The sequence below is a fragment of the Babjeviella inositovora genome (assembly GCF_001661335.1).
Source record: "Babjeviella inositovora NRRL Y-12698 unplaced genomic scaffold BABINscaffold_12, whole genome shotgun sequence".
NCBI classification, from domain to species: domain Eukaryota; kingdom Fungi; phylum Ascomycota; class Pichiomycetes; order Serinales; genus Babjeviella; species Babjeviella inositovora.
In genome coordinates this window covers 216,308-238,574 of record NW_017566849.1, presented here as the reverse complement: position 1 = coordinate 238,574, position 22,267 = coordinate 216,308, and the positions used below count along the sequence as shown (strand labels likewise).

General features: G+C 48.8%; 9 protein-coding genes and 4 non-coding genes across 13 annotated transcripts; 8 read left to right on the top strand and 5 right to left on the bottom strand.

Annotated features, from left to right (window-relative positions):
* Positions 1–98: 98 nt before the first annotated feature.
* SEC27 (coatomer subunit beta') lies at positions 99–4,274 on the top strand (the record flags this gene model as incomplete). The annotated part of the gene is made up of 3 exons (XM_019132997.1): positions 99–2,673; positions 3,153–3,982; positions 4,041–4,274. The coding sequence occupies 3 exons, from the start codon at positions 99–101 to the stop codon at positions 4,272–4,274; spliced, it is 3,639 nt and encodes a 1,212-aa protein (XP_018983348.1).
* A 581-nt stretch (positions 4,275–4,855) lies between these two features.
* RPL10A (60S ribosomal protein uL1) lies at positions 4,856–5,588 on the top strand (the record flags this gene model as incomplete). Its single annotated transcript, XM_019132193.1, has 1 exon — positions 4,856–5,588. One exon carries the CDS (start codon positions 4,856–4,858, stop codon positions 5,507–5,509), a length of 654 nt encoding a protein of 217 aa, XP_018983347.1. The 3' UTR covers positions 5,510–5,588.
* A 583-nt stretch (positions 5,589–6,171) lies between these two features.
* Positions 6,172–6,813, top strand: BABINDRAFT_163059 (succinate dehydrogenase membrane anchor subunit). The gene has a single exon (XM_019129693.1). The coding sequence runs from the start codon at positions 6,260–6,262 to the stop codon at positions 6,725–6,727; it is 468 nt and encodes a 155-aa protein (XP_018983346.1). The 5' UTR covers positions 6,172–6,259; the 3' UTR covers positions 6,728–6,813.
* A 1,045-nt stretch (positions 6,814–7,858) lies between these two features.
* BABINDRAFT_26009 (uncharacterized protein) lies at positions 7,859–9,865 on the bottom strand (the record flags this gene model as incomplete). The annotated part of the gene is made up of 2 exons (XM_019131371.1): positions 7,859–7,909; positions 7,952–9,865. Coding segments are annotated over 2 exons (1,965 nt in total), but the record flags the coding sequence as incomplete, so codon positions are not given.
* Positions 9,866–10,576: 711 nt separating this feature from the next.
* BABINDRAFT_t297 lies at positions 10,577–10,650 on the bottom strand. Its single transcript has one exon. It is a non-coding gene; the product is annotated as a tRNA-Val (tRNA).
* Positions 10,651–10,985: 335 nt separating this feature from the next.
* BABINDRAFT_163057 (ATP-dependent metallopeptidase FtsH/Yme1/Tma family protein) lies at positions 10,986–13,213 on the bottom strand. The gene has a single exon (XM_019129692.1). It carries the CDS (start codon positions 13,181–13,183, stop codon positions 11,000–11,002), a length of 2,184 nt encoding a protein of 727 aa, XP_018983344.1. The 5' UTR covers positions 13,184–13,213; the 3' UTR covers positions 10,986–10,999.
* Positions 13,214–13,786: 573 nt separating this feature from the next.
* BABINDRAFT_177603 (uncharacterized protein) lies at positions 13,787–14,651 on the top strand (the record flags this gene model as incomplete). The annotated part of the gene is made up of 2 exons (XM_019131040.1): positions 13,787–13,819; positions 13,884–14,651. The coding sequence occupies 2 exons, from the start codon at positions 13,787–13,789 to the stop codon at positions 14,343–14,345; spliced, it is 495 nt and encodes a 164-aa protein (XP_018983343.1). The 3' UTR covers positions 14,346–14,651.
* A 256-nt stretch (positions 14,652–14,907) lies between these two features.
* On the top strand, positions 14,908–16,122 carry BABINDRAFT_40478 (S-adenosylmethionine-dependent methyltransferase; the record flags this gene model as incomplete). Its single annotated transcript, XM_019131977.1, has 1 exon — positions 14,908–16,122. One exon carries the CDS (start codon positions 14,908–14,910, stop codon positions 16,120–16,122), a length of 1,215 nt encoding a protein of 404 aa, XP_018983342.1.
* Positions 16,123–16,632: 510 nt separating this feature from the next.
* BABINDRAFT_168591 (uncharacterized protein) lies at positions 16,633–17,937 on the bottom strand (the record flags this gene model as incomplete). The annotated part of the gene is made up of 1 exon (XM_019130594.1): positions 16,633–17,937. One exon carries the CDS (start codon positions 17,935–17,937, stop codon positions 16,633–16,635), a length of 1,305 nt encoding a protein of 434 aa, XP_018983341.1.
* A 633-nt stretch (positions 17,938–18,570) lies between these two features.
* Positions 18,571–19,428, bottom strand: BABINDRAFT_91541 (uncharacterized protein). The gene is made up of 2 exons (XM_019132921.1): positions 19,036–19,428; positions 18,571–18,927 (listed from the first exon to the last, which is right to left on the bottom strand). Exons 1-2 carry the CDS (start codon positions 19,318–19,320, stop codon positions 18,643–18,645), a joined length of 570 nt encoding a protein of 189 aa, XP_018983340.1. The 5' UTR covers positions 19,321–19,428; the 3' UTR covers positions 18,571–18,642.
* Positions 19,429–20,578: 1,150 nt separating this feature from the next.
* Positions 20,579–20,650, top strand: BABINDRAFT_t307. The gene has a single exon. It is a non-coding gene; the product is annotated as a tRNA-Pro (tRNA).
* A 708-nt stretch (positions 20,651–21,358) lies between these two features.
* BABINDRAFT_t308 lies at positions 21,359–21,430 on the top strand. The gene has a single exon. It is a non-coding gene; the product is annotated as a tRNA-Trp (tRNA).
* Positions 21,431–21,723: 293 nt separating this feature from the next.
* Positions 21,724–21,795, top strand: BABINDRAFT_t309. Its single transcript has one exon. It is a non-coding gene; the product is annotated as a tRNA-Trp (tRNA).
* The last annotated feature ends 472 nt before the right edge of the window (positions 21,796–22,267 follow it).

The window sequence follows — 22,267 nt, the reverse complement described above, 5'->3', positions numbered from 1 at the left end:
GCATCGCGTTACGTGTACGTAATTGAAAGCTATTTGGTTAGCCGCTGTGCAAAACAGCCATCCGATTTATCTCCCCCACTTTACTCCAATTGACCACAATGAGATTGGATATTAACAAACAGTTTTCAACCACCTCCGACAGGGTCAAGGGGATTGACTTCCACCCGTCTGAACCGTGGGTGCTCACCACGTTGTACTCGGGGAAGATTGAGATCTACAACTACGAAACAGGCGCCAAGGTCAAGTCCATCACGGTCACGGACGTGCCAGTGAGAGCGGGGAAGTTTATTGCCAGAAAGAACTGGGTGGTGGTTGGCTCTGACGACTACCAGGTCCGGGTCTACAACTACAACACGTCGGAGAAGGTGGCCCAGTTCGAGGCCCACCCCGACTACATCAGATCGATCGCAGTCCATCCTACCAAGCCTTACGTACTCACGTCCTCCGACGATATGACCATCAGGTTGTGGAACTGGGACAGCAACTGGAAGAACGAGCAGACGTTCGAGGGCCACCAGCACTATGTCATGTCCATCGCGTTCAACCCGAAGGACCCTAACACGTTTGCGTCCGCGTGTCTCGACAAGACAGTCAAGATCTGGTCGTTGGGCACCAACGTGCCAAACTTTACGCTCTTGGCGCACGAGGCGAAGGGTGTCAACTACGTCGAATACTACCCCCAGTCCGACAAACCGTACCTCATCACCGCGTCCGACGATAAGACGGTCAAGATCTGGGACTACCAGACCAAGTCGAATGTGGCCACCCTTGAGGGACACATCTCGAACGTCTCGTTCGCCATTTTCCACCCGGAGTTGCCGCTCATCGTGTCCGGCTCTGAGGATGGCACCATCAAGGTCTGGAACGCCAACACATACAAGTTGGAAAAGTCCTTGAACTACGGCTTGGAGCGCGCCTGGTGCATCGCCTTCCGCAGGCACTCCAACTTGATCGCCGTCGGGTACGACTCCGGTAACGTCGTGGTGAAACTAGGCTCCGAAGAGCCGGCGTTGTCCATGGACAGCATGGGCAAGATTGTGTATGCAAAGCAGTCGGAAATCTACCAGACGGTGGTAAAGTCTACAGAGACCAAGGACGGCGAAATCATTCCGCTCAGCCAGAAGGAGTTGGGCTCCGTCGAGGTGTTCCCCACCACGTTGAAGCATTCACCGAACGGCCGCTTCATCGCCGTCACCGGTGATTCCGAGTACAACATTTACACCGCGCTTGCGTGGAGATCCAAGGCGTACGGCAGTGCGCTCGACTTTGTGTGGGCCCAAGACGCCAACTCCAACCTCTTTGCCATCCGCGAGAGCCCGTCCGCGGTCAAGATCTTCAAGAATTTCACCGAGCGCCTCAGCAACCCGGTGCAGCTTGTGTACACTGCCGACAAGATCTTTGGTGGTGCGTTGTTGGCGGTCAAGTCCGAGGGCTTTGTCTCCTTCTTCGACTGGGACTCCGGTATGTTGGTGCGCCGGGTTGATGTCGAGGCCACCGATGTCGTGTGGTCTGACAACGGGGAGTTGGTGGCGATCGTCTGCGCGGACCAGGTTTACGTGTTGAAGTTCAACAGAGACGCATTTGTCGAGTGCGTGGAGAGCGGCGAGCATGACCCTGAGGAGGGCATCGAGGATGCCTTTGAGGTACAGTACGACGTGACGGATGTTGTGGCCTCGGGGAAGTGGATCGGGGATGTGTTCCTCTACACCTCCACCAACATGAGATTGAACTACTTGGTCGGTGGCGAGATCATCAACGTGGCCCATTCCGACAAGAGCATGTACTTGTTGGGCTACCTTCCTAGAGACAACAAGGTGTACATCACGGACAAGGATTTGAACGTGGTGTCGTACTACCTCTCCTTGTCTGTGCTTGAGTTTCAGACCTTGGTGCTCAGAGGCGACTTGTCCGAGAGCGAGAAGGAGCCATCGGAACTCACCTCCGGGGACTTGGATGAGTCCATCTCCGGGTTGTTGGCCAAGATTGCAAAGGCCGACATGGGCAAGATTGCAAGATTCTTGGAAAAGCAGGACTACACCACCTTGGCCTTGGAATTGACCACCGACAACGAGCAGAAGTTTGAGTTGTCGGTTGCCATGAACGACTTGGCGCAAGCGTTCGAGATTGCCAAGATCGACGACGCCGAACCGAAGTGGAAAAAGTTGGGTGATGTTGCGTTGAAGAATTGGAACGTCAAGTTGGCCGCAGATTGCTATGACAAGGCCAACGACTTTGCCTCGTTGTTGTTGATCCACACCTCAACCAACAACCAGGAAGCGTTGAACAACTTGGCTGAAAAAGCTGTCGCCAATGGCCACTACAACGTCGCTTTCAACTGCTACTGGACCATGGGCGACTTGGGCAAGGCCACCCAGTTGTTGAAGTTAAACAACCGTTTACCGGAGGCCGCCATTGTCGGGTTGACCTACGGTTTGGAGGCCACCCAGTTGAATGCACTTGTCAAGGACTGGGAAGCTGACTTGAACAAGAGCGGCAAGAGCCACGTCTCCGCTCGGTTGGCCAACCCGGTGGATGATGCCGCCAAATTCCCGCAGCAGGCCAACCTCATTGATATAGGCCCTGGAAATGAAGCTAAGGAGGAAGTTGAAGAGGAAGTTGAAGTTGAAGCTGGAGAGGAAGCTGAAGAGGAAGTTGAAACTGAAGAAACTGAAGGTGAGGCTGAACAGGTTAAAGCCTAGTGGCGCATTAAGATGGATTCTCAGATAGAATAACCTTCCTTTCTTCCTATTTTTGTTTTGTATATTGATTTAATGGATGTGTCCTGTTTTAATATGCTGTAGGAACTAGTTCTCAGACCGCCTTTAGACGAGACTAAAGGGGTATCAGGAGCTCTACCATTACTAGTATGGCACGATCCTGTAAAACTATGCTCCTTAACTCTACAGTATAGACTGATCGTCGAGTCCCCTTCCACCCTACGATTTGTCCAGTGTTTGACAGCCGTATGATGCATCCTGCATCCAGATGAACAAACTACCGCTTATACGTGATATCAATACTATACAATCAAATTTATACCCATCAGACTTCTATCGGTTAATTGTTTCCAGTTTTCAAAGTGATGCGCTTGCTTTTGAACATGTTTCTCCTAGTTCCGGAATTCACACACCTTCCCACTGCTTTCCGAACAGCCACGCGTTACGCCCCTGTCAGCTCTTCAACACGCTGCTACTCTAAGAAAAAGGGCGCCTCCTCTTCCCGATGGCTAGAAAGGTCCAGAAATGACCACCATACAAAAGAAGCGCGGATTGCTGGCTACAAGTCCCGCGCTGCCTTCAAGTTACTCAGCCTCCACGCAAAGTACCAGCTCTTCAAGACCGACCCCTCCAGACCTCAGGCCATCGTTGACTTGGGGTTTGCTCCCGGCGCCTGGAGTCAGGTTGCTGTGCAGGCCACCCAAGGCACCGGTAACGTCTTGGGAGTAGATATCTTGAACACGCGTCCGCCCCAGGGGGCCTCGTCGATGCAGGGAAACATTTTAAGTAAACACACCCATGAGCAGATCCGCACGTTCTTCATTGAGGAGGATCCGATCATCCAGGGGTTGGTGCGAAACACTCCCGACAAAAGAGACGAAACAGCCAGCCTGGAGGTCGTCGAAGCTGAGGAAGATATCCGCACGGTCAGTGTTGATGGTGAAGACAGAATCGTGGTTGATGAGGATATAACGTCGTACTACGTGAAGGAGGCGGCCAAAATCCACCAGGAAGAGGAGATTGAAGAGGCGTTGAAGAAACTTAGCCTTGAAAACACGGAGACATCGAAACCACCCATAGAAACAACACAAAAGAGCCCCGCTAAGATGAGTATAAATCAGCAGTTCCCGGTTGATCTCGTTATCAGTGACATGTGCGCGCCCGTTCCACAACCCCAAGGCGCTTGGAATAACACTACTAATATGCCCATGTATAGGTTGGCGAATACGACCGGAATTCTGTTCAAGGACCATTTGAGCAGCATGGTGAGTTGCTTTACGCGGAAACCCTCCTTTACAAATACTAACAGCCCACTATTTTTAGGACTTGTGCGATGCAGCGTTGATATTGTGCATCGACTTGTTGAGATCAGGTGGGAACTTTGTGTGTAAATTCTACACCGGTAAGGAGGACGGTTTGTTAGAGAAAAGGTTGAAGAGGGTATTTAAGAGAGTCATCAGAGAAAAGCCAGTGGCTTCTAATGCCGAATCCAAGGAGTACTACTTTGTGTGCTTAGGAAAGAAGCCTGGTGCGACCAAGATTGATGTCTTTAGTTGAGGCACGAGACGTTTAGCGGGTGCATTGCGCATGATTGGTAAAACCTGGCCGTGTCAATTTCTCAGAGCCATCTACGAGTCCCCAGGAAATCGGTGGTCCCAGAGTATGCTGTATTAGGAAATAAATCGTCTGCGCTGGGCAAGCCTCCCAACAGCGTATAGCTTGATCCGCTTCAGGCCACCCTGATAAATGCATATGCATGTAGTTTACGATGGACCGAATAAACGCGGGGGGTCCCTGTGACTTTCAGCCCTAAGACCAGGCACGTGACATTCACCTGCTGGAATGAATAGTCAAGAAATTCTTCGCAGCTTTTCTTTAGGTTTTTCGGTATTCATGCGTATTAGTAGTCACGCACACCTTTCAGCACTTTGTATAGGAAAAAAAGAAACGACGGGCGTTTTGGAAAATTCTGCTGCTCTCAGCTGCAGGTGGAAAATCTGCTCCCAGAGAGGGCACTAGGTCTAACAGTAAATTTGTCATTCCTCTCTACCACTTTGTGCTACTGTTATGGCTTAAAAAGTATCCTCGTCGAATCTATTAATATTACCAGCTTGTTTGGAAGACGATAACTAACGAATATGTCTAAGATTACTTCTTCTCACGTTCGTGAAAATGTTCACAAGTTGTTGGATCACTCCATCAACACCAAGAAGAGAAACTTCTTGGAAACCGTCGAATTGCAGGTCGGGTTGAAGAACTACGATCCACAAAGAGACAAGCGTTTCTCTGGTACCTTGAAGTTGCCACAGATCCCAAGACCAAACATGTCCATCTGTATCTTCGGTGATGCCTTCGATGTTGACAGAGCCAAGTCTTTGGGTGTCGACGCCATGTCCGTTGAGGATTTGAAGAAGTTGAACAAGAACAAGAAGTTGATCAAGAAGTTGGCCAAGAAGTACAACGCCTTTGTCGCTTCCGAAGTCTTGATCAAGCAGGTCCCAAGACTTTTGGGTCCTCAGTTGTCCAAGGCTGGTAAGTTCCCAACCCCAGTCTCCCACAACGATGACTTGTACGCCAAGGTTAACGATGTTAAGTCTACCATCAAGTTCCAGTTGAAGAAGGTTCTTTGTTTGGCTGTCGCTGTTGGTCACGTCGAGATGGAAGAAGATATCTTGGTCAACCAGATCATGATGGCTGCTAACTTCTTGGTTTCTTTGTTGAAGAAGAACTGGCAGAACGTCGGCTCCTTGGTTGTTAAGTCTTCCATGGGTCCAGCTTTCAGAATCTACTAATTTCTTTCATATTTGATAATTATCTTCATTGATAAGTGTATAATAATTTAAGTTAGTAAACACCCCTTCAACATATCTGTAGATTTGAGAGCATTAGTGAGTCTGACTTGAGAAAATCTTGATGGACTTGACGTTATCAATTGAAATATTTCGGCAAATCAGCGTTCTATAACTGCGGTATAAAGCCTTCAGTTTTGAGTCCATTGAATGACAGCAATCCATACCGAGAGTTTGGCTATACTGTATGACCTGACATCGGGTGTAGACCTGAACGGAAATATTCATTTACGCTCTGAAGCACTCATTGGTGTGCATCCTACCAAGCTTCAAAGACCCTCACCGGAATGTTAGCTAGCCAACTTTCTGGTGCCCAATCCCCAAACATGTTCCCTTGAAAGAGAGCAGTATTTTTAGCACCTATCGTTCCCATCTCTGGCACATCGGTTTGAAGGAGAACGGCTCCACATAGGTTTGGAGTACGGCTCCGCATCGGCGCTTACCCCGGAGGGCCTCGGATTTGGTTCATCACGTGCAGCCGTTTGGCCAATCACCCGCGCCTGAAAACACTCTCGATTACGCTGCTTAAGTAAGCATCCCGCATTTCTTACCTAAGCATGTTCTACCACACGAGAAAGTCCCGGGACTTTGGGCTGGTAGAGTTGCAAGCACAAGCCTATGAATATTTGATAAAAGTGATCCGTGTGAACACACAGAATACAATTCACCACCTCAAATTATACTACATTCACAATGATCGCACGTGTCGGTTTATCTAACTTGGTTCGTCCGGCCCACCAGCTCGTCAGACCATCTATTGTCCGTGCCCTTAAAACCATCCCAGAACCGGCTGGCGGTATTGTCGGTACCGTTAACGATGCCTACATTGTCCCGTCAGCCCAGAAGTTGGAGGGTTCCTACCACTGGACCTCCGAGAGACTTGTTGCCGTTGGTTTGGTCCCATTGACCGTCATGCCTTTGGCTGGCGGCGACTTCTCCGCTACCCTTGATACCGCCTTGGCCTCCTTGTTGTTGATCCACTGCCACGCTGGTTTCCAGGCGTGTATTGTCGATTACATTCCAAAGAGAGTCTACGGTGCAATCCACAGCTACGCCATGATGCTTTTGACCTTTGGTACCATGGTCAGTGGTTACGGTATCTACAACTTGGAGAAGGAGGATGGTTTGACCGGTTTGGTCAAGAAGCTCTGGAAGGCTTAAATCCCTGGCTGGTTTTTGTTCATAGGCGCCATTGCTTTAGCCCTCATTTCAGTTCATGCACAGTCTCTCCCTAGAACCTAGGTGAGTTCGCGACGCGGAAATCTTCTTCTTGCGCTTTTCCATTTTGCACGTCATATTTATTATTATTATAAAAACCTTAAACACAAGCCGTGTAGTTGTGAGTAAGCAGAAGAAGGAATTAGTCCTTAGTGGTTGTCTTACAATAGCTTGCGTATTTGAGGGTGATTTGGGTACTAGTACAATCATAAGAATTCTAGGTGGAATCCAGTAAATGTATCGAGCTAGAGTGCGTCATAATGTGTTATAGCGTTCAATACCAACTACTGGTTTTCGATACAACCAAGTCTTCACTTTACCATGCTAAAGAGCAAAATTAGCAACAGAATCGCACCTTTTAATTCTGTCGCTTCCCAAGTGCACATCTCATAAGTCTTTTGGCGCCCTTGCTTATGCCATGAATATGGTAGCTTCCCCACGGTGAATGAGACGGCGAGTTAACTTTTCTGAATCCCCATCCTCCGGTCAACAGGCATATCTTTTCCAAAAGATCTTTGCACGAATGCTAAATTTCTCGGTCTACAGAACAGAGGTGAAAACTCCCTTCATTCTGATTATCTAAGATTTCTACTACAGTTTTCGGGGATCCATAATTTCAACCTCGTCATCCTTAACTTTCTTTGTACGGCTTATCTCCTCGGGTGCGATTTTACCCATTAAATCTTTGCTCTCTCTCTCTCTTTATCGTTTCCATCATTACGTGACTCGTTTCCTAGCATGCTAAATCAAGCTATCGGACAAACCGGTGTTGCCATTCAGACTTCCAGTGTTGTAGTTGGTCTGAGCTGGAGTGGACCCTCGCTTTTGCGGCTGGATCGGCATCATCGAGAACCCAGGCGGTAAATTCCCGTTGTTCTGAATCTTGGTTGTTTCCATCGACCAATCGATGCCAGCAGGCTTAGCTGGGGCCGGTTTCTGATAATTGGACGCGTGTGTTGGGGTCAACCCTACCGGAGTGGACAAGGAACTGCTCAGAGCGGCCTGGAAATTGCCAAAGTTGTCGTCCATAATCGAAGGACCACTCTGCACCGGCTTGGTGGCACCAAAGGATAGAGGGATCGACGGTGTAGGTTTGGTCCGCGGTGACGGCTTGAGGGCCATCAGCTGGATTTCCAGAGACCTCTGAGGCTGAACGGTTCTCTGCACTGGCTGTTGGGCACCCTGGGGCTTTTTGACAGGCTGGATAATCTGTTCGCTGGGCTTATGAGAGGCGATGCTATCCTTGTTGATCAAGGAATCAAAGTTCAAGCCTGTGTCGGCGTTAGGAACACCGACGCTGGTTGGCACAGTACTGGTGTCTCTGGACAACGACCCCATATGCTGTTCCTCCACCTTGCGCTCGATCTGCTTGATCTTGTCCATAAACATGGCAAATTGCTGTCTGGACAAGGTGTTGCTTATGCTCAAGGCCCAGAGTCTGGGGATGATCTCGGTGACAATGGCCTCTATGTCGAGCAACTCCACACACGAGCTGTAGAACCGCAACATGGCAAGTAAGACCATTGGCTCTCTGGTTTTGGTGTTCTTGAGCAACGGCAAGAGGTTTTCCACCACCATGAACTTATCAATCGCCTTCTTCGTAATCATCAAGCCAAACGCGTTGATCGTGGAAATCTTGATGGATAACGTGGTGGTTTTCGAAAAAATCGTGCACACCTTGGGGAAAATGTTGTTCTTGATTGTAGGAAAGTCGGCGTTTTCCAAGAAAACGGACAACTTCTCCAAGGCCTGCTCCTGGATGACCGGTGAGGCGGCAACATTCAACGTCTGTTCGAGCAACGGCACCATAACCTTCTGGAACTCCTTCGGTGATGTTTTGGTTTGCAAAACATCGATTTTGTCGAGAACCACCACCTGGGCCTCGGTCAAGTCAAGCACCTTGATGATGGTGCCCAAGACTTTATCCTGAAACGTGAGCTGGGACATATGGGCGCCAATAGCAAATACGATTTTGAGAGCTGAGTCGACCAAGACCTCGGCCTTTTGGGTCAAAAGCTCCAACATCAACGGCAACATTTTCTGCTGCTGGATGCTGGTGGGAAACGACTCCAACAAATTGATCAAGCCCTTCAAAAAAACAGTCTTTTCGTCATCCGACTTGGTGGGAAACTCCTCCAAGAACTTCATCGTCTTGATTAACGGGTTATTGAAGTAGGCCGAATCAATAAAGTCACGGATCGCAATACGGTCGTGCGGGTGTCTGGCAACCAACTGCGGGTAGATAGTGTTGAGCAAGGCGGGGATCTTACGGAAAACCTGTTTGTGCGCGTTCAGATTCGCGCTCATCTGCTGGAAACGGGTCTCGAACTTTGCGTACTCCTGCTTGTACTGGCTGAGAGACTCGCAGTGGAGAAACGTTTCACCGTCGTTGTACAAGAAGTGGATCAAGCAGCCCAAACTGAAGAGATCGTTCTCCACGCGCATGTGCTTGTCCATGACCAACTCGGGGCTCGCAAAGTTCAAGTCGATGCTAAGGAAGCGCGGCATCCGCGGGTCGTAGTTGTTGATGAAGTACTCCAGCGCCGTCTGCTGCTGCAAAAAGCCGAACCCACTCAACTTCCAGTCGCTGTTTTCATTGATGAAGACCGAATTGGGCTCGAGGTTCAAGTGCACGGCGCTAGCCGTGTTGTGCAAGAAGTCCAACGCCTGACTCACTTGGAGCAACCCCTTCTGGATCACAATATCCTCGAGGTCCTTGTGGACACTGCGGTTATTGATGCACTCGGTAAGGTACTCCGTGACGAATAAAAGTGACGTCTTGTGCTCCTCAAGCGGCTCGATGAGCGTGAGGATGTTCGGGTGGCGAAACTTTGCCAAGTTGTTCACCTGGTTGCGCAAAATCTGGTAGATCTCGTTTAAAAGCTCCCGGTTCCTCTGCATCATCACACCGTTCTTCACCAACATGTTTTCGAACTTTTTCTTGTCAAACATGAACACCGACACCAACTTCTTTGTCGACCGCTGTTTCGCCGAGTAGACCGACCACGGCTCCGCGTTAAAGGATGGTGTGGCGGCAATCGAGTAGCTTGCCTCGATACCTGTTTTGAATACCCTGAACATCGCTTTGGGTTAGCTATATGGCTGTGAGAAGCTGGTGTGTTGTTGTCTTTTTAATACGTACGTTGAAATAAGTCCTGCAATTAAGGCGAGTGAGTTCACTTCCGGCTATCAGCCATAACGTCCTAGGGGTTGTAAAATAAGATTGATCGTGGTGAGATTGCTACGAGAATGTTCACAAGTAACTCTGGCAGTGTATGTGGGAATTGGGCACCCATTTGCAGAGGTACGAGAGCCAAAAAAAAAACATGTAATAACATAGCCGGCACTGGTGCGAGCTAGAGAGTATAGTATGTACTGCATTCTATTTTCCTCGGTATAGATGGTCAATTTGGTGTATTTAGCTAGCAAATGCACGCCACAGCGTTCTATCGGATACCATATAAATGGCGTGCGTATATGACCATATGTATCATAAGCAAGATGAATGATAAATGAGGGTATATTATACATATATATGTTTATGAAAAGGAAAAAATGAGATAATCTGTAAAAATAAATACATATATATGACAATATATATATAAATTTATGTTTAATATTTAAAAAATCAAAGTATTTTAATGTGAATGGCTCTTTTTTACTTTATATGTATGTTTTTCCCGTGGAGGCGAGTAACACAAAATCTTTTCTTACTCAGTACTACCGGGTGGATCTCAACATGAGTTTATGACAGATACCTGGTGACCGTAATAAATAAAAAATATATCAGAGTGATTTCGCCCAGGATCGAACTGGGGACGTACTGCGTGTTAAGCAGGTGCCATAACCAACTAGACCACGAAACCTATCCGATGACTAAAATCTTTAGCCTGTAGTCTCACTGTCCTTTATGAATTTCATCATCCTTTAAGGATTTCCCCCCGAAAGAAACTGTTCGGAAACACCTAACACTCATGTACTCAAAACAAACCTAGACGATAAAGGAAGTTGTGAGCTCCTAATCCACCTACTCCCTTTCGTGTCTTCACATGATAGAGCTTGAAACAACCGTACGTGACATGGATCCAAGATCCTCCCCAAATACCTCACTTCATCCTTCGGAACAGATCCCATAAACTACTCTTAAGCTACAACAAATAATACATGAGCTGCTCTAGCAGCATATTTTCTACTTACAGGATCGTTATATCGTCATTAAACCTTTGGAGCATCTTCCGGGGCCGGTGGTGCGGACTTCTGGCTCTCGTCCACCGTCAACCCACCGCCGATATACTTGTTGAACGCATCGTTCTTTTCGACAAACGGCCTCTGGCCCAATAAACGCACCATGTCATCTCTGGTGATCACCTCCTTGGCAAGCAACTCCTTCGCGACAATGTCCACCAACGCAATCTTCTCTTTCAACAACAGGGTGCAGTCGCTGTACGCCTCGTCGATAATGCGCTTGATTTCCAGATCAATCGTCTGCCCGGTCTTTTGTGAGAAGGGCTTGTTGATCTTGAACCCTTGCTGGTCCTGGGTGTCGTAGCAGATCTCCCCGACCTTTGGTGACATCCCGTAGCTCAACACCATACTCTTGGCCATCTGGGTAACCTTCTTGAAATCATCAGAGGCACCGGAGGTGACAGAAGCAAAGTGCAACTCCTCGGAAACACGGCCACCGAGAGCCATGACCATCTTGTGGCGGAACTGTTCCTGGGACACCAAGTACTGGTCTGGCGGAAGGTACTGAGCGTACCCCAACGCGCCCTGGCCTCGAGGAATGATGGAAACCTTCAACAACGGATCGGCATACTCCAAGAACCACCCACAGACGGCGTGCCCGGCTTCGTGGTACGCCACGGTGGTGCGCTCTTCCTTGGACAAAATCTTGGACTTCTTTTCCAACCCGGCAATGACCCTCTCGATGGCAAGCTCAAAGTGCTTGAACTCCACGGAGTTGCACTCGAGTCTGGCGGCAATCAACGCCGCCTCGTTGCAGCAGTTCGCCACGTCGGCACCCGCAAAGCCGGGGGTCAACGCAGCCAACTTTCCGCACAAACGGTCGATCACATCGGCCGCGTTCGGCTCGTCCTTGACCTTCAACTTGAGCTTACCGATATGCACGTGGAAGATGGCCTTGCGGCCCTCGATATCCGGGCGGTCGAGGTACACGTGTCTGTCGAATCTGCCTGGTCTCAACAACGCCGGGTCCAAGATATCCGCTCTGTTGGTACCGGCGAGCACGATGACGTGGTCGTTGGTGTCAAAGCCGTCCATTTCGACCAAAATCTGGTTCAAGGTCGCTTCCTTTTCGTCGTTTCCACCCATGCCACCGCCGCCGCCTCTCTTCTTCCCGATGGCGTCGATCTCATCGATGAAGATGATGCTCGGGGCCATGGAGCGCGCCTGCTTGAACAAATCGCGCACTCTGGAGGCACCCACACCCACAAACATCTCGACAAACTCAGAACCCGAGACGGAGAGGAACGGAACGCCGGCCTCCCCGGCCGTAGCCTTCGCCAACAACGTTTTACCGGTACCCGGGGGTCCGGAAAGGACGGCCCCGCGCGGAATCTTAGCCCCAAGGCGCTCAAACTTGGCTGGGTCCTTCAAGAAGTGCACAAACTCCATGATCTCTTCCTTCGATTCGTTGCACCCCGCAACATCCTTGAACTTCACCTTAATATCCGTCTCCTGGTTGAACAACTTGGCCTTGGACTTGTTCATGGAGAACATGCCGCCTGGCCCTCCACCGCCCTTGCCCATCATGCCCATCTTCTTGTTGAGATACACGAGCCCCCCGATAAAGAGCACGGTCGGCACAAACGGCATGACGTACGCCATGAGTGGCGTCGTGCGCGTGTACTTAACCGGAACCCGGTCGCTCTGCGGGATTCCCAACTTGTCTTGCATCGCGTTGAGCTGTTCCTCGAAGATGTTGACGCTCCCGATGTCAAAGTGGCACACGGGGAAGCCGCCATGGGGGCCGTTTGTGCCCGGAAGTAACTCTGCACGCACGTGTGAGTTGTTATCGACGGTGATGCTGCTAACGAGGCCTTTTTCGAGGTAGCGGACCTTGAAGTCCTGGAACGTGAAGAGGTTCTCCTCGGTGGGGCGGTTGTTGAACGCAAAAAGGAACGCAGCAACCGCCGAAATGATCAAGCTGTTGCGGAACTCCGGCAGTCTCATATACTCTTGCATTGTCGGCGGCGTCTTCTTTTCATCCTTGTCTTTCCTGTCTTTGTTGTCTTCTTCCTGGGTGCTGTACTGCCTCTGGGCCCTGTAGGCCGAGCTCACGAACGCCTGGGCAAAGGTGGGGCGTGTGACTGCCTGGAAGGTGGGAAGTGTCTTTGCCTGGAGCAAACTAGCAGCTCCGCGGCGTCTTAGGGCAAACATGTGTGTGGTGTGGAGAAGAATAGGAGCTGGTTTTGTGTTGGCTGTTCATGTTTTAAAGCGCGCCACCAAGTGAAGATTTTGGGTTACCCGGATATCCTACATGGTGTGTCGTGAACGGGATTGGGAGAACGACGAGGTCGAATCAATACCCGGCGATTATAAGATTAAAAAATAGATGAGAAGAAGCAGGAATATTTTGAGGTTGGAAGGTTCTAAGCTTATTTAGGGTCAAGCCAATTTTGCTCTGCATCTGGTATAGGCTTACTTTTTACTGGGGGTGTCGCTAAGATCTTGCGCGTACTAGGTCAATTTAGACTTAAAATTTAGAGCTTAGATGCGATTGTTAGATTCAGCCTTAGATGGTGATGGGTAACCCAAGCTGGAGATACAAATCATCAGGTTTGATACACAAAAAAAAAACAAAAAACAATACCCGAGACTTTTGGTTTTCCTTGAAAGGTCTTAACAAGTTGCATGGCAGCCCGACTCAATGCCATCGCTTCTGCTCTGACCAATGCAATCCTGCACAGAAAGTTTCCAGACTGAAACTTTTTGTTACCATTTCAGTTTAGCAGTTTTGCGATACACACTGGTTCTTTCATAATGTCAAAATACTGGTGTAAACACTGCGCTGTTGTATGTACCTCTAGATACAATATCACCCCCTCAAAATACGAAATCTCAGTACTAACGTCTCTAGTTTGTCGATGGTAGCAAGTTCGGCAAGCAGCAGCACGAAGTGTCTTCTCGCCACAAAAGAGCGATCCAGTTCTCCATAAACAAACTCCACACAGTCAACAAAATTGAGAAGAAGAGCGAGGTGGAAGCCCAGAGAGAGTTAGATCGCATCAACAAGGAACTCGGCAGACCGAAGACACGGATAGAGAACTCAAAAAAGGAAGCACCTGCAAAGAGAAAGGAAGCGGTGGAGACGGAGGAGGGCCAAGAAATTGGCGAATGGGCAGAGGTAACTGTGGTAGAAAAACCGCCCGTGGAAGAAACCGCAAAGAAGGTCTCCAAAACAGTCACCGTGGGCGACAAGGAAACCCAAAGCTGGGACCTCCAAGGGACAAAGAAGATCCAGCTCGATGATTTGAGCGACCTTGAGGATTTGGAGGTGTCAAAGTTCAAGAAAACGAAATTCAAGAAAAAAAGTGTTTAAGTTGCATCACGGGACACTGATAACCGTTTTTCCATGGTTTTATCGGAACACAAGGACCAGGGCTGCCTGCGGGGCATCTGATTCCTACCCACAGCATACAGTGAGTTGTTGTCTATGCGTGACTTATCTCTTCGATATCCAGGCGCATGATACTTGTGCTGAAAGTGTACGGCCAATTCTATCGTCTTATGGATTTGATGTTTATTAATAATTAAGACGCTGGTTAAGTGTGACCTAAATCCAATAATTGTCTATATAGCTATGTTTAGTGCAGTTATTTCAATAGCACAAGCTTTAAACACCTACAACATAGACCAGAGATGATGATTCCTACGTATTTATCGTAACTTCTAGGTGGCAACAGAAAATTACTAACACTAAGCGTTATCACGTATAGATCAAACATAAGGGCAGTTCTTTCTCGTTTCAATATGCATCTTCCCAGATTGTCATATGCGGGTGCTAAACCTGCATGCAACCTTCAACCAGCTGGCAAACGGTATTTTTTTTTTTCATCCGATCATCCACGCCGTTTCATATTATACCCATGGTGAACCCCAAGATGGACGAATTTGATCCCTTGTCGTTGTTTTCAGCGGCAGAGCCTGAAAACCCCCTTACAATTATCCCGGCGTTTGTCCAATCTTGTCCTCAGGACACACGTGACGCGGCTTCCCAGGATGATTCGGATACTGAGGTGTTTCCCATCCACATCCTTGATATGCCGTCATTATCCACCAAACCGCCTGCGGCTATCCTTCTCGTCTTACTTAAGCTTCTTGCTCCAAACCAGCAGTACAACTTTGCTACCAAAACAAAGAATCTCAGCACAGACGAGATCTTGGTCACAAGAGGTTTGACCCTCGCTCAGCTCGAAGCGGTCCTTCCGTGGCTCTCCGCGTACGCCCCAAGCCTATCCACCGTTCCTCAGTTACTAAACCTCTCTCAATCTGCAGCCACACTCCTTTCAACGCCCGACTTCATGAACTACATCACCCGCATCATCTCGTCCCCGTTACTCTGGATAGACGAGGAGGACGTCCAGTCCATCCAGAAAGAGGCCAGTTTGCGTTTGTCAGAAAACTGTGGTCGTACCGCTCAGCCGGAGATCATCCGCCAGATCACGCTCGAGGGGTTGGAGGAGAAGACTGGCAGAAAAAACATCGTGCTCAAGGAGCCATCGTTGACGGCAGATAACTTGGGCTTGAAGACCTGGGGGTCTTCCCTCATCTTGTCCCAGCGCCTCTTGACTGAGTTTACCTGCAAATCCAAAGAGGACGGAGGAAGGGTGTTGGACGAACCAGTGTTGGAGTTGGGCTCAGGCACCGGGTTGGTTGGGATGATGAGTGGCATTTTGGGCTACGCCACCTGGCTCACCGACTTGCCGGAAATCGTCCCTAACTTACGTGAAAACGTCCGTCTCAATGAATTATCCTTGGTGGTGGAGGAACTAGACTGGTCACAACCCCAGGGCTATGAAGAAAAGCACCAGCAACAAACCAGCGAAGGATTCATGACGATTCTCATCTCCGACCCGATCTACTCCTCCAGGCACCCTCCATGGGTCGTCAGCATGTGTTCTCGGTTCTTGAGGGACTGTCCGACGGCCCGGGTATACTTACAGATTCCCGTGCGGGAGAAGTTTGAGGCGGAAAGGGCAAACTTGTGGCGGTTGATGGAAGTAGCCGGGTTCGAGACATGCCGCTCTGAGTTGGAAGACGGGTACGACGACTTTGGTGAGCAGCTGTTTGTCTTCAAGGAGTTCAAAAGGGCGTGAATAATTGTCAATATTTCGCCTCGGAGAGTACCGCAGTCTCAGAACGCCGTTTGCCTTAGACTTAGCCTAAGAGCTAATCTACTCATAAAGACGGGGCTGATAGCATGTGAAGGTAGCGAACCCCAAGCTGGCGGTCGTGACAGATATGCATTGATAGAACCGTGTAAATATATAATATGAAAAAAAGGAAGCTAAGCCTGGGTACAAGGTCCCCACCATTGAGTTTTCCCAGATATACAGAACTAAATCAGATATTTGTAGCGATAACCGGTACACTTGCAAAAAGTCGGGTAATGGTTTACCCTGGTTGTGCTTATGGCTTGATGCGAACATGTTTCCTTTAGGCTCGAGATCAGTAATCCCGAATTGACGGCCGAGGTCATCATTCGACGATAGAATTTGCTTTTTTTTTTTTTTAGTGTAAATGCTCAATTGCGGTGTAAACTCACCTTCCATGAACCAGCCCCCCTTCTTCGTCCTTGTACTTTTCAAACATCGCATCTACACTTATCACTTTCTTCTGAACAAACCCCGGAGCATACTCCCCAAACCTTCTACTTCCTGCTGAGTAGGCGTCACCTGCCTCACCTCGTACTGCTGCGAGGTAAAACTTGTTCCCTTGACTTTGATGTTGGACTCTCCGGCATTCCTTTCGTGGTGTTTATGATACAACTCGGCCAACTTGTCCTTCACCCTTGCATAGCACTGCTCCACCTCTTTATCCCTCAACAAGTACAACTTTTGCAACGCCATCGGTGCCTGCAAGTTGTACGAACGGAGGGAGTTGTTAAGGGCGGAGACCTTAGATTCAATATATGCCCGCTGCGATGCTTCCCAGTTCCCATAACTGAAAGTTTGCGCTTCTATTTGCTTCAACCTTCCCGGTAAGTCCATCTTTGGATATCTTCTATCCACTTCTTGAATCATTGCCCGGGCGCATCCGTCGTCCAACTCGCGTCTGAAGCGCGCAATCTCCTCATTAACGCTGCCTTGCTTTTCAACCCATGGAGGGGATACATCTTGCAGCTTCAAGATGTTGTTCATGTAGTACTCTGTAGTGTTGATGTAGGCCGAGGAGTGGGTTTTGGGCATTGGCTTTCCCCGAAGCGAGTTGTGGGAAAAATCTCCCCGAGACTGGCTTTCCTCGATCCGGGCATCGGCAATGCGGTGGATCGCGTTGATGGTGGCACCGGCCGAAATTGGCCCGAGGATCTCGGGACCCAAAAGGCGTTCCCGATACATCTCGCGGAACTTGGGGTCTTCCTCGAAGGAGGTGCCTTTGTTCAACAGGTAATCGAGAGACTTGTCTCTTGCTTCAGCAATACGCTGTTTCAAAGGAACGGGAGGGGTAATGATTTTATTGAGGTTTGGAGCGTGGGGATTGGTATTTGCTCTGACCTTGACCGGCTTATGTGCATCCTGTAACATCCGGAGGGCGGTGTCGTGGAGATGTTCTTCGCCCGTCCAGGGAGTTGCCATGGCAGTCTCCCGGATAGTTTTATCAGCTGATGCAGGTAATTTCGTAAGTGAAAGCTCCCGCTGGTATTGGAGGTTGTACGCTTTGGCGTCCAAGTCACTGGGGGGCAACCGTGAGAGGCGGGTTTCGTCGAGGATCGACTTCTCCACGCGGGCTTTCAACGCTTCCAAGCCAGAAGGCTCGTCAGTAAGCATCTGTAACAATTTCTGGCGCTCGGGATGGGTAGGTGGCATTTCAGAAATGGCATCCTCCGCCATTTGTCTCATGCGATCGTGGATGGCAGACCTGTTTCGGGCGAGGGAAGCAGTGTGTAGATGCCCAAGACGTTGTTTGAGCATTACTGAGGGTGTACACTTGGAATGTAACGAGGGATTTGTATCAAAGGCGGATTATAGATGGCCGATGAATAGTAGACCTGTACCCTAACTGCCATTATATCATGATCGTGAAACTTGGGGTAAGCATTATTTTCCAGTGGCCTGCATATTACCTGCACAACCAGATTGGATGGAGCAGTCTCTTGCTTACTCGATAGAAGCTGTCAGGCATATTTTCACCTCTGATTATCGTGAAGTAGGGTTTGAAACTGAAATTAAAATACATGGAGATGACACAGGCAGGCTTCGCTGCACTAGGCGAGGTAGCTCTACCACTCTATACTTGGTCCTTATATGAATTGTTAACGGCATGCATGCCTGATGGCTGGTTCTCGTAGTGTTGGACATGGTGAATATCCAGGGTCGAATACAGGACGGCTCAACTCCAGAGTTACCGGAGTCAAGCACAATCGCAATCTACCCATCGCATGACAACATACAGATTTTCAAACATTTTTTATTATTTATCCAGTGTCAGATGTATCTAACAAAACCCAAAAGAAAGCGGAAGAGATGCGTGTAGTATGTACAGCGGGAGAAGTAAAGCAAGTAAAGCAGGGCTAGCTAAGGTTTTGCATGCCAGTGACCTAGTCATGGCTGAAGACGCTTGTGAGAGGCAAAAGGTTGGCTCTTGAAAAGGCCTGCGACGAAAGAGATTGGAAGCTCTTACAACAACAAAGCCAAGAAAGGAGCCATGACCAAAGCAGCGTAGCCTCTAACCTGGACAGCAGCACCGGTGAAGTTGATGACAGTTGGGGCAGCGGAGGTGTTGTTGGTGCTGGTGTAGTAAGTGGCAATAGTTGGGTGCACAGTGGTGGTGGACTCAACACCAACAGAGACAGTGACAGTTGGGGTGGTGGTGACATCGACGTAGGTGACTTCGTCGGAAGAGGCGGCCACAGGAGTTGGAGCAACGGTCGCGGTGGAGACTGGAGCAACGGCTTCGGAGACCTGGGTGGCTGGAGCAGCGGCCACGGTGGAGACTGGAGCAACGGCTTCGGAGACTTGGGTAGTTGGAGCAGCGGCCGCGGTGGAGACTGGGGCAACGGCTTCGGAGACCTGGGTAGTTGGAGCAGCCACGGAGATCTGGGTGGTTGGAGCGACATTGACCTCAGCAACGGTGGTAGCGGTCAACGGACAGTAGGTGGTGTAGACGGTCTCGACGTCTTCGATGGTAGTGGTCAAAACCGTGACACCAGTAGTGTGGACGGCGGTGGCACAGGCGTTGTTAGCACATGAGGTGATGGTGAGAACGGTGGTGGCATTGTCAACAACAGTGGTGGTGCTTTCAAGGGCAACAGCAGCGGTAGCGAAGGTAGCGATGACTGGGGCAGAGAACTTCATTGTAAAAGAATGTGGTGGTTAAAGAGTGGTGAGACTAGTTGAGTTGATGGAGGAGGGAAGAATAGGGTTTTCAAGTGGGAGCTGAAGGAGTATTTATAGGATAATTTGAGAGAATAATTCAAGTAGGATGTTGGGGAAAATTTTACGCGTATGCGTACGCGATGGAGGTGTGGTGTATGAAGCTGGAGAGACAACATGCAAGGTTGCTTAAGTGGTGTTACATGAATGGTTGTCTGCAAGATGACGACCCCCTGGAGGCGTTGCCCATGGGAGTCCCCTCTGCTTCCGCATCAATTCTATCCCAGAATTGCCGTGAGAGCTGCAAAATCCGGTGCTAGTGTATACAAAGATGGAGGCAGTAAAACTGCGTATCAGAGCTTGACAGGCGTATGCATGCGTAAGGAGTCGTGCCTGGGAAGGCTTGCGCCGCACGGAATCTACCCTGTACAGAGACCGACTGCATATGTAAGGCTTTAAGCCTGTGTGACTGGCTTCCACCATGATCACAATCAGGCGTAGGGCAATACCAGAAGCGTGGCTTGATGTGGGTGGCCCAATATAACCGCTTTGATGGGATCGGGAAATTAAAGCTAGAGGCCGAGTGGAGACCTTACCCATGGTACCAGCACTCAGGGCACTCCGGTTTGGGTTCTGCAGATATGAGCTTCGCATCCTAACCACCCAGGGGTAATTTACTTTTGTACGAAATGGTTACAAACGCGTCTGGAAAAGGCCCAAAGACTCGAGGATTTGGTCTATTAGTCGGACAACTCCTTTGCAGCCGCACGGAGTTAGAGACTGCGTTTGCAGGAGCGAAGGTTCGCGACGCGTCCGAAAAGGGACAAATTAAGACCAAAAAGGACCGAGGCGCATCCTGGAGCGCACGGAAGGCCGAACATGAACGCGAAGTTTTAGGATTCAATATGTAATTTATAATTTATGTTGCTCTTTTTAACGCAGTGTATTTAGTACAAACCAGGGCGCCTAAGGCGATGCATCTATGTCCATTTAGGGCTACAGAAAGGGTTGGCAATCGAAAGCTCGCTGGAGCTGTATGCACCAATGTGGCGAACGCCAGTTGGATGGAGAACGGTCTAGAACTCATAAACGGGAATAACCCTGGATGACTGTCAAACAGCATGAAAGGTGGACAGTGGTATATTACAGGATGTGTATGCCAGAGTATCTGTTACAAATATCGATCATTCTGAGTCATTCGCTTCAACAGGATTCGTCGGTTTGCTTTGACATAAAAATCGGCCGTGTGGTCTAGTGGTATGATACTCGCTTTGGGTGTGAGTGGCCCAGGGTTCAATTCCCTGCTCGGCCCGATTCTTCCTTTTTTTGCCTTCAAAATCCGTGTAACACGCTCTAAAAGCTCTATTTTCATCGCAAGGTACTCTTTCGTTGAGAACCATGGAAATGTACTCAACCAATTGGAGATGTAAAATTTCAAGTATGGCATGGTACATGTTTTTAGATAGTGCCTCTAAGGCTGTTTGCGGCATGAGCCCAAGGTACTAGATTCACATTCTTTCGACGTCTTTATTAGGCGACTCTAATAGTGCTACTGCTGACCCTTTTCGCCTAAGGTCAATTGGGACTTGGTCGGTTGAATGGTATCCCTCGGGTAAAGCCAAATTATCATTGCTTCATAGAGGCAATTCGATTGTACTATTTTAAATAGATGCTGCCTGGCTTGCAGGAGCCAGTTAGCCGTCGCGTTGGCAGACTGCTTGATCCGTATTTAGCCTGTAACTTACAGGGCTAGACCTGAGTTAAACTCGAGTTTCGTTAGCTTGCATCTCGATAACCACTCTTACTCACATATGACGAATTCTGGCAGAGATTCGTTACATGTGAGGTTTAATCCTTATGTGTAACTGCCAATTTCTCTTAGAACGTTGGAATTTTACCAGAGGATCGGCTAGAAGTGACTTAAAATGTCGCCCTAACACCTGACACTGTATTTTTTTTCATGTAGCTGGGGCTTTCGAGTAGATTTAGTCTGATAACTGAAACTTCCAGTTACAAGAAAGATGCGGTGGCTCAATGGTAGAGCTTTCGATTCCAAATCGAAGGGCTGCAGGTTCGATTCCTGTCCGTGTCAATCCTTTTTGCTCCACAAGCTATGCTACCCAACCCATTGTTCGTTTTTCCTCAGATGAACCCTAGGAAGGTCACAACTGGGCCAATCACTTTCCTGTATACGCTCATACAGGCTATTTTTGACTCTTGTTTTCCTTCCACCAAATCCTGCATTTAACCGCAACGTGAATTAACGTTTCCAAAGTATTTAGAGTTTGGCTTTCGCGAGCTTTTATACGTAAAGCTTAAATCCAACCGATTTAGTTTTTACGGTCACATGTCATTAGGCCAATGCTGATCCAATCAGAAAACTAGGATGCGGTGGCTCAATGGTAGAGCTTTCGATTCCAAATCGAAGGGCTGCAGGTTCGATTCCTGTCCGTGTCATTTCTTTTTCCCAAATGTTTTGTAGTCGGATCTTGATTTGAATGTGTTTCTATAACCACGGATAAGCAATCCGGAAATTTCCGAGTGTGCAAGAATTCACACTAAGGCTAGTATACTAAAGATGATTTTGTAGTGCAGTAGCATGAAAACCTTATCGGGACTCAAATTCGACATTAGGAAGGAAGCATACAAGGAGCCGATGCCCCCTCTCTTGGACGAATGGGCTAAGGCATCACTCAGAGTAACCTCTTGAGAGCCGTAGATGCGATGACAAAAGTTCTAATGGCGCTCAATGTATTTTCAAACAAGAATTTACTGCAGTAAGCGCGGTCGCTTTGTGTTATGTTCCCCTAGCAGAAGGCTATTTAGCAAAGACCTGTTATCTCGACCTGGTAAAAACTTATAACCAGACTCCCTTTTCAGGGTCTTTATGCATTTTATATACAGCTATAGAATTAATTGGGTGAGCAGC